This window comes from Tachyglossus aculeatus, chromosome 16 (genome assembly GCF_015852505.1).
Source record: "Tachyglossus aculeatus isolate mTacAcu1 chromosome 16, mTacAcu1.pri, whole genome shotgun sequence".
Taxonomy (NCBI): Eukaryota; Metazoa; Chordata; class Mammalia; order Monotremata; family Tachyglossidae; genus Tachyglossus; species Tachyglossus aculeatus.
Window position 1 is genome coordinate 41,139,948 of NC_052081.1, and position 9,757 is coordinate 41,149,704.

General features: G+C 53.2%; 1 protein-coding gene across 2 annotated transcripts in view; it reads left to right on the plus strand.

Annotated features, from left to right (window-relative positions):
* Window positions 1–9,222, plus strand: part of GRIK3 (glutamate ionotropic receptor kainate type subunit 3) — a 176,107-nt gene extending 166,885 nt beyond the window's left edge. For both annotated transcript variants that reach the window (XM_038757791.1, XM_038757790.1), the window contains 4 exons: window positions 1,760–1,977; window positions 6,024–6,246; window positions 6,969–7,219; window positions 9,007–9,222. In XM_038757791.1, the coding sequence (XP_038613719.1) occupies window positions 1,760–1,977; window positions 6,024–6,246; window positions 6,969–7,219; window positions 9,007–9,201 (887 nt within the window). In that variant the 3' untranslated portion in view covers window positions 9,202–9,222. The remainder of the gene's footprint in view (window positions 1–1,759; window positions 1,978–6,023; window positions 6,247–6,968; window positions 7,220–9,006) is intronic.
* The last annotated feature ends 535 nt before the right edge of the window (window positions 9,223–9,757 follow it).

A 9,757-nucleotide genomic window follows, 5' to 3' on the forward strand; every position in this document is an offset into this window, starting at 1 on the left:
AAGGTCAGGGGTTACTTGCTTTGGGATTTCCTTGGAAGCTACTGCCCAGATAATTCCTCCAATAGGAATACTTCCCCTCTTGACAGGACTTCATCACAGAGGTTGGGCAGAAGAGGAGGGCTGAAGGGTCCTCAGAACACTTTCCCGGTGTTCACTTCTGGCCCCCACAAACTGTGACTCACAGGCATCTGTCCAAAGGTGCCCAATTCTGCTTTGGGAAGATAACTTTAGAGAAGCAGCATGGCATAGTGGTTAGAGCACAGGCCCGGAAGTTGGAAGGTCATGGGTTCTACTCCCGGCTCTGCCACTTGTCTGTCGTGTGCCCTTGGGCAAGTCAGTTCTCTCTGCCTCAGTTACCTCATCTCTAAAATGGGGATTGAGACTGTGAACCCCAGGTGGAACAGGAACTGAGTCCAACCCGATTTGCTTATATCCACCCTAGCACTTAGTACGGTGCCTGGCACACAGTAAGTGCTTAACAAATACCACTATTATTATTATTATAACTGGAAAACGGTTGGGTCTGCTTTCATTTCCCCTTTCATGACCAAGAACTGTTACCAGCAGCGAGTTTAGTCTAACAGTGCATCCGTCAGGCAGTTTGGGAGGGGCATTAACCCTTTCAGTCCTCTCGGGGACTTCTTTATTAATGGTATTTGTTAAGCATCTACTATGTGCCAAGCACTGTACTGAGCACTGGGGTAGATACAAGTCAATCAGGTTGGGCACAGGTTGGAGCTCATACTCTTAATCCCATTTTACAGATGAGGTAACTGAGGCCCAGAGAAGTTAAGTGACTTGCCCACAGTCACATGGCAGACAAGAGACGGAGCTGGGATTAGAACTCAGTCGGTTCCTTCTGATTCCCAGGCCGGTGCTCAATTCATTAGACCACACTGCTTCCCCAATGACTGTTGAGGACGTTGCTTTGGTGGTGAGACGACATAGATGCCAGCAAAGAATAATGCTTCTCCCAAGTGTTTGACTGTACCAGAAAATAACTTTTAGGCACTGAAAGAATTAGGCTGGTTAATAGTAGTGTTAAGAAAAGTGGCATATACCTAGGTCATCCATAGCGGACTTTTAGACTCCCCTTGGGTGGACCCCTGATGGAGTTTTAGGAAAGTTCTCTAAGGTCTCAGGAGAAATGACTTTGTGTGAGTCAGCAGCCTCAGTCCAAGGATGTGGAATTCCATCCAATCAGTCAATCAAACTGTCAATCAAATCGGATTTTTCTTCAACCTGAGATCCACCTAGAAACACCACCTCTGCAGTAGAAATGAGCAGCGTGGCTTAGTGGAAAGAGCCCGGGCTTGGGAGTCAGAGGTCATGGGTTCTAATCCCGGCTCCACCACTTGTCAGCTGTGCGACTTTGGGCACATCACTTAACTTCTCCGGGCCTCAGTTGCTTCATCTGTAAAATGGGGATTAAGCCTGTGAGCCCCAAGTGGGCCAACCTGATTAGCTTGTATCTACCCCAGTGCTTAGAACGGTGCTTGGCAGATAGTAAGAGCTTAATAAATACCATTATTATTATTATTATTTGCAAAGGGATTTTTCCAACCCTTATTCCATTTCCTCTTGCCATCATCCCTGTGAGGCAGATGGGGAAGCTGAGGCCCAGAGAGATGATGTGATTTGCCCAAGGCCATCTGGCCAGGAAGAAGAGGGGCATCAGGGTCAGTGACATTTCCAACCTGAAGATCCTGGTACGGTATACTTTAAACCTGTCCCTTTCCCCCACTCCCCTCCCCTCCAGGATCGGAGCTGATGCCCAAAGCTCTGTCTACACGCATCATCGGTGGCATCTGGTGGTTCTTCACGCTGATCGTCATTTCGTCATACACCGCCAACCTCGCGGCCTTCCTGACTGTGGAGCGCATGGAGTCGCCCATCGACTCGGCCGATGACCTGGCCAAGCAGACCAAAATCGAGTACGGGGCGGTCAAGGATGGCGCCACCATGACCTTCTTCAAGGTGAGGCCAGGGCTGCCCGGCAGCCCCGTGGGATGAGTCGGAAAGAATAGGGCCATAAGCTTGTCTCATCTTGGGCGTCTCATTCGGGGAGACGGCCTCAATGAGAAGCAGCATGGCCTAGTGGAAAGAGCAAGGGCCTGGAAGTAAGAGGCCTTGATTCTAATCCTGGCTCTGCTCCGTACCTGCTATGAGACCTTGGGCAACTCACTTAACTTCTCTGTGCCTCAGTTCCCTCATCTGTAAAATGGGAACTAAGACTGTGGCTGATTAGCTTGTATCTACCCCAGCTCTTAGAACAGTGCTTGACACATAGTAAGCGCTTAACAAATACCACCATCATCACCTGGGCCATTCCCCTATCTCCAGGCAGGTGAATGTGTATTCTTAGTTTGGAAATTTCTAAGGAGGGAGACTAAGTTTTCTAAAGGCCTCAGAGGATCAAGGAGGCTTCCCATAGTGCTTCTCTCTTATAACCAAGCAGTCGTCGAGGCTCTGGTTGGATCTGGCTCAGATTTGAGCTTCCTTCTCACAGGAGAGAAGATAATTTGCTTTGGTTTTTAGAGCTTTGTATCTCCAACAAATTGCATTTGGATATTCAAGAAAGAGACCTTGTCCCAAATCAGTTTCAATTTCCAGGCCGCTTGTATTGAACCACTCATTTTCCCTTCCTGTCCAATACCTCCTCTGGCTTTTAAAGTGTCCTCTTTAGACGCCATACCCTCCCAAGCCCTGTGACCATTCCCTCTGCCACCATCTCCTCTAAATGACCCCCCCCCCCCCACATCAAAATGCCCTTCCTCTCCCAGGCCTAACTCACAGAAATCTGTGGACCACACACTTGAACTTCAAATAGAATGGTGAGCCTAGGGGAAGGGAGGAGATCAAATAAAACCCCAAGCCTCCACCACCCATGCCAAGCTGAAATAAAACCTCAGGAACACTGGCCCAACTCTTTTCTAAAAGAAAGAGAGAAGGAAGAAGGGGGGGGGGGGAAAGAACCAAAACCTCCCCTCCTAGCCGACTTGACAGCTGGCAAAGAGGCCCTCTAGACAGGTCGTTATCTGGAATTACAGACCGGCAGGAAGTTAAAGGTTCTGGTTTTGCCTAGGGCCTGTTAAATGCTAAGCGGGGCTGGGTTTCTGTGGCTATTCCCTGGCTCCAGCCCAGGCCTCTGATCGTGCTCCCTCGTCACTCCTTCATACATTAAGCATGAAACCAGTCTCCAAGCAGAACTCCCTCACATCAAAGGCAAGTGGCACAAATAAGCAGTATTCAGAGCCACACAACGTCATGAAATCTGATTGGGTCTCTTTCCACCCTAGTGCAGGTCCTTAGATTTTCTTCCAGATTTCGGCCTCCTACTGGGCTTGCCGTCTTCACCACTGAACAGCCTCAGTCTTCCGGCCAGGAGGCTTCATTAGAGCAGGAAAACAACTCCTGCTCAGGCTGGGAGCCGGGATTCAGAGATTCCATGTCCTCCAAGAGCATAGCGGTCCCAGCCCCTGTTTCATTGGTAGCAGAGGCAGCAGGGCTGAGTGGTACCTGCAGAATAGAGGATAAAACCAACTCAGTTTGAGGGAATGAGAGATGCATCATCATCATAATAATTATTATCTTGTTTATTAAGCACTTACTTTGTGCCAGACACTGTTCTAAGCGCTGGGGTGGATACCAGCAAATCGGGTTTGACACGTGGGGCTCACGGTCTCAGTCCCCGTTTTACAGATGAGGTAACTGAGGCCCAGAGAAGTGAAGTGACTATCCAATGTCACACAGCAGACAAGTGAACTCCAGAGGCCCAACACACAAAGCTGTGGAGGACACAGGTTCTCTTACTGTGGAAGGAGCATGGCCCTGGGTGTCAGAAGACCTGGGTTCTAATCCTGCCTCCTCCACTTGTCTGCCCGATTACCTGGGGCAAGTCACTTCACTTCTCTGGGTCTCAGTTACCTCATCTGTAAAATGGGGACACAATACCTGCTCTCCCTCTGACTGTGAGCCCTACACAGGACAGGGAATGTGTATCCACTCTAGTGCTTCCAACAGTGTTTTATAGGGAGTAGACACTTAACAAATACATTAATAATGGCATTTATTGAGCACTTACTAGGTACAAAGCACTGTGCTAAGCACTTGGGAGAGTACTGGGAGAGTATAATATAGTAGAGATGGTTGACATTCCCTGCCCACAACGAGATTAGGGTCTAGAGAGGGAGATAGACATTAATATAAATAAATTACGGATTTGTACACAAGTGCTGTGGGGCTGAGGGTGGGGTTACTGAGGGTACAAATCCAAGCACAAGGGTGACACAGAATTATTATATTGTTATAACAATTATACAATAATCATTATCATAATCATAACCCCACACAAGGGCTGATCCCAGAGACTTTAGCTGGAGCTGTCGGAGAGGTCGACCCCAGGACCAGCCTGCCATAAGGAATGGCTGTCGAGGGAGATGCCTGAACCGAGGTGATTCTGTTCCCCAGAAAAATTACTCCAGGGAAATGATGAACTGCCAAGCAGTGCGGATCAGATAAGCCCCGAAACTCCCGGCTGCGGGGACAGAGAGCAATTCATTTAGAAGCAGGTATCTACTTTCCAATATGGAAAACGCCCAGTCTCCTGCGAGTAGCAGAGGGTACTATCTCTCTGGACAGAAAAAAAAAAATCCTGGTTTCTGCTCTTCTGGGGCTATTAATATAAATATATATTTCCCTTGTACAGAAATGTTAAATTCTCAAGATTAAGTATCTCGAGTTGGGGAAAATCAATTTACTTCCTTGCGTAGGCTGGAATTGAAAGTCGTAAGCCTGGAACTTACTTTCTTGCCAATTTCACTGATAAAAAAAGCATATATGTCTTGGCAATGTGCCTCATATTGGCTCCTCTAAACTCCTCCATTAATTTATTTGGGTGAACGGTCCTGAGACACCAGTGGCTTCTGAGCAGTGGCCAGAAAAAATGGATTTCTAGTCACTGGGGATGTGAGCTGCCCCACTTGGGTTCAGAGAGCCTTCTCCTCCACTGACCCACGATCCCTTGTGCTGTTGGACCCGGGATGAGTTTCTGGGATTGGCACCGAGTCCAACCTTTTACGGGGTAGACTTGGGTCTCTGGGGAAGTCCACTGCTGCAGGAAAGCAGCAAGGCATCAGTTGGCCTCAGGAGACGTGGCCTCTGTCCTGCATTTGGGGTGAGGTCGATTGCGAGATCCACAAGCTTGGGGGTGAATGTCTGTGGGAGAGCATGCCAACATCTCCTCGGTTTGCTCAGCGATTTACCTTCAGATCAATAGGCCCGGGAGCATTAGTATCAGATCCGGTTAGTTTCTGGACACTTGCCTGGTCGCCTCTGCTGTGAAGTGTAAGAAGCAGCAGTGCCTCCGATCTTCCCCTAACCCTGCCTTTATTACAGAGGTCCTCCGGGATAATAATGATAACAATAATAATGATAGTTTTTAGTGCATAGATTAAGTGCACACTGTGTGGTAGACACCAGCGTTAGGATGGCTACGGGGTTATGAGATTGGACAGGGTCCCTGACCCACACGGCACCTGGCAATCTCCATTGTACAGGTGAGGAAATTGAGGCTCAGAGAGGTTGTGTTGCAACTCACATGGAGGGCCAGTGGCAGAGCTGGGAATGAAACCAGATTTCCTGACACCTTGTCCAGTGCGTTTTCAACCAGGGTCCGCTGCCTCAAGGTGGCCTTTTTGCCCCCTCTTCGGCAGGGTTTACCAATCATTTAGGCAACTGTGGCCTTAATTCACTTCGGCCTCTGTTATCCGAATATTTTGAGGCAAAAAACTCCACTATGACCACCGTGGAGCTTGGTAGGGGGAGGGTAAGTGCAATGTTGTAAAGAGCTGGACCATCTCGAATTTCTGTCTGCCTGCAGGATAGCTGCCACCCTACTGCAGAGGCCACTCTGCTTTCTCGGTAGCCGAATCTGATCTCCCTTTCCCCCTCTCCTCCCCTCACCTTCTCTTTTTCCCTCCTTCTTTCCCTCCTCCACTCCCCCTACCTTTTCGTCCTCCCAGAAATCCAAGATCTCCACCTTCGAGAAGATGTGGGCCTTCATGAGCAGCAAGCCGTCGGCCCTGGTGAAGAACAACGAGGAGGGTGTCCAGCGGGCTCTGACGGCCGACTACGCCCTGCTCATGGAGTCCACTGCCATCGAGTACATCACCCAAAGAAACTGCAACCTGACCCAGATCGGGGGCCTCATCGACTCCAAGGGCTATGGCGTGGGCACGCCGATGGGTGAGGGAAGGGGGCCCCGCCGACACTGGGCCGGAGCTCGGGCCGCAGTTGGGGGGCAACCGCCAATGGGCAGGGGGAGGCGGATGACTCGCCGGCACTGGGGGCAGTTGGCAGGGGTGGGGATAGGAGAAAGGACCCCGGGTACAGGCTATGGGGGAGATAGAGACCCCTCCCATGCTCCCACCCCACTTGCTTCCACTCCATCTCCAGGCTAGTTTGTGAGGAACTGGGGAGAGGCCCTTGGCCCCATTCAGTGGGTCTTCCCCTGCCTTTGGGTAGAAGCCCGGTGGTTCCACTCCACTGAGCTCTCCGGTCGGCCGGCTCCGTCCCCGGGGACTGCAGAGAACGTGGTCTGGACTGTTGTGGAGATTATAACCTCTTCCCTCTTCTTCTCCCCCTTCTCTCCCCTCTCTGTCCTGTGCCTTCTGACTCCTCCACTGCTCCCTGCTCTCTCCACTCTCCACTTTTCCTCCACTCCCCCCACCACCTCTTCTCTCCTTCCCATCTGGTCTGCCTGCCCCTTCTTTCCTCTCCTCATCCTCCCTCTCCCCTCTTGCCTCCCCATTCCCTCTCCCCTCTCGCCTCCCCCTTCCCTCCATCCCCCGGCCCCCTCTCCCCTCCCTTCTATGCCCCGACACATCTTCTTCTCCCTTCCCTCCATCCACCTGCCTCTTCTCTCCTCTCTCTTCCTTCCGCCCCCCACCCTCCACCGCCACCGGCAGGCTCCCCATACCGAGACAAGATCACCATCGCCATCCTGCAGCTGCAGGAGGAGGACAAGCTACACATCATGAAGGAGAAGTGGTGGAGGGGGAGCGGCTGCCCAGAGGAGGAGAACAAGGAGGCCAGTGCCCTGGGGATCCAGAAGATTGGGGGCATCTTCATCGTGCTGGCCGCCGGCCTGGTCCTCTCCGTGCTGGTGGCCGTCGGGGAGTTTGTCTACAAACTCCGCCGAACTGCCGCACGCGAGCAGGTAACTCCCCTCCCTCTCGCCACCCTTCCTCCTCGGCCCCCGCCAGAGCCCTGGGGGGCTCCCCCGAGCCCGGGGCCCCAGGACAGCCCCCCCCTCCTGCCGCAGGGGGGAGGCAGGGCTTGCGGGGGCAGGATGGGCACCTGGTGGTGGCAAGAAGTGTGACCATCACTGGGTGCAGAGGAGGAGGAAGAGGAGGAGGAGGAGGAGGAGGGGAGCAGCAGCAGTAGTAGTAATAGTAGTAGCAACAGTAGTAGTAGTAGTATTAGTAGTTATGATGGTAATTTATTGAGTGCTTACTGAGTGCTGTGCACTGAACTAAGCGTCTATCCTGAGCTGTGGCCTCAGCTTGGAAAGAAAATCTGAAAGAGAGGAGGGAGGAAGATGGGATAAGGTGAAGCGTCGCCAGATTGGGGAACGGCGTGAGGAGGGGGTTTGTCCAACCTCGGGTTCGGCCCGGTCCTCCACCTTACCCTCCACCCGGCATGGCCCAGATGACGCTTCTCAGAAAAGCCACAGGATCGCTGCTGATCTCGCGGGGGCTGGGGCTGGAGCCATGTTTGGGGACTCATTTCCTGCAGGAAACCCATCCCTCCCTGATGGCAAGGATCGGCCCATGGGCCACATCTGCCCGGCACTGGAAGTGTCATTTCAGGTCTCCCCATGCAATAGATCGGGGTTCCCACTGCCCCCGCTGGGTGAGTCGGTCAATGGATCGATAGCATTTACTGGGCCCAGGGCCGGGGGCCACTGGAAAGTCTGGGCCAGTGGTTCTCTGCTATTTCTTCTACTCTCCCACCCTCCCTTCATGGAAGGAAGACCTCCCTCTGGCCATCATCCTGTCAGATATTCCAAAAGAGCAGAGGGGGGAAGCCGGAGCAGAAGGGGTGGACAGCGGCTCAGCCAGTTCACAAGACCCAAGTTTGCCCCCGGCAGCAACGGCAGCCATAACCAACAGCCATTCTGTTTTGAGCTCAGCAGGGCTCTGTCTGAGACACCTATCTCCCCTCACCTCCAAACCTGAGATTTCCACATTCCATCCCCTCCCCCTGTTTCAAATCTCAACCAATCCATTAATCATTATTTCTCAAGTACCTGCTGTTCTGTACTGAGCACTGTGAGAAGATGTAGAGGTGAAAGACACAGTCGCTGCCCTCGAGGAGCTTCACCTGATAATGATAACCGTGGCATTTGTTAAGCAGTATGTGCCAAGCACTGCGCTAAACCCTGAGGTAGATTCAAGATTATCAGGTTGGACGCCGTCCTTGTCCCCCATGGAGCTCACGGTCTAAATGAGAGGGAGAACAGGTATTGAGTTTTCATTTGACAGATGAGGAGACAGACACAGAGAAGTTCAGTAACTTCTCTGAGGTCACACAGCAGGCAAGTGGCAGAGCCAGATTTAGAATCTGGGCCCGTGGTCTTTCCTCTAGGCCTCAGCTCCTCTACCAGGGGAGGCAGACACGAAATGATTTGCAGATAAGAGGTAGCCCGGACGTATGGACAGGTGGATCGACCGGGGCCTGAATGGATTTGAACAACAGTGATAATGGGCCGAGGTGGGGAAGGGGAGGGCATGACCCGGGGAGAGGAAATGAAGCGGGAAAAGCCTCCTGGAGGAGCAATTCCGGTGTGACCACAGCCCAGGAAGTGGCCGGTCGGTCCCCTGCCCGCGTCTCAGGCAGACTGGCCCCCGGAGAGTCCGTCCCCCCGAAAAGCGCTAGGCCTGGAGTAAATGCGCCCTCCCTCCCTCCTTCCCTCCCGCCCTCCTGCCCCTGGTCTTTCCCCAGCGCTCCTTCTGCAGCACCGTGGCCGACGAGATCCGCCTCGCCCTGACGTGCCAGCGCAGGGTCAGACACAAGCCGCAGCCGGCCGCCATGGTCAAGACCGACGCCGTCATCAACATGCACACGTTCAATGACCGGAGGCTCCCGGGGAAGGACAGCCTGGCCTGCAATACCGGATTGACACCCGTGTTTCCCTAGGCCCCGGTGGGGGGAGGGGAGGGGAGGAATGGGGGGACTAGGCAAGAGGCGTTGGAGGGGACCCTCTCTCTCCTGGGGGCAGACCCGACAGGAAGCCGCTGATGTAGGCCTAGCTGGGCTCCTCCTCCTCCTCACGGACAACTCCGTCTGCCATCACCTTCGGAGGCGAGGAGGCCCTGGGCATAGCAAGGAAGCCTGCGTGAACTGGCAGGCCTCAGGCCCCAGCTCCTCTTCCCTCCTCCCACAAAGCCAAGCAGAACGCCTGGGCCGAGGGCACCCCGGCACTGACCCGTGTTACTGCTGCGAGCCTGCTGGTCACTTTGAGGATTCTGGGAGGCCCAGGATCAATCCACTCAAACAGCGTCTCAGCAGAGACACCGGAACAAAAACAACCAATGCTGCTCCTTAGCCCTGCACCACAGACTGTGACCCCAACCGAGGCTTCTACGCGCATGGCAATAAAAGACAATCAAGGAAAGGATGGTGGGTCCCTGGGAATGTTGGAATTCCGGACAGAGACACAAGGACCCAGAGCACATGGGGGGCAGGCATTGGG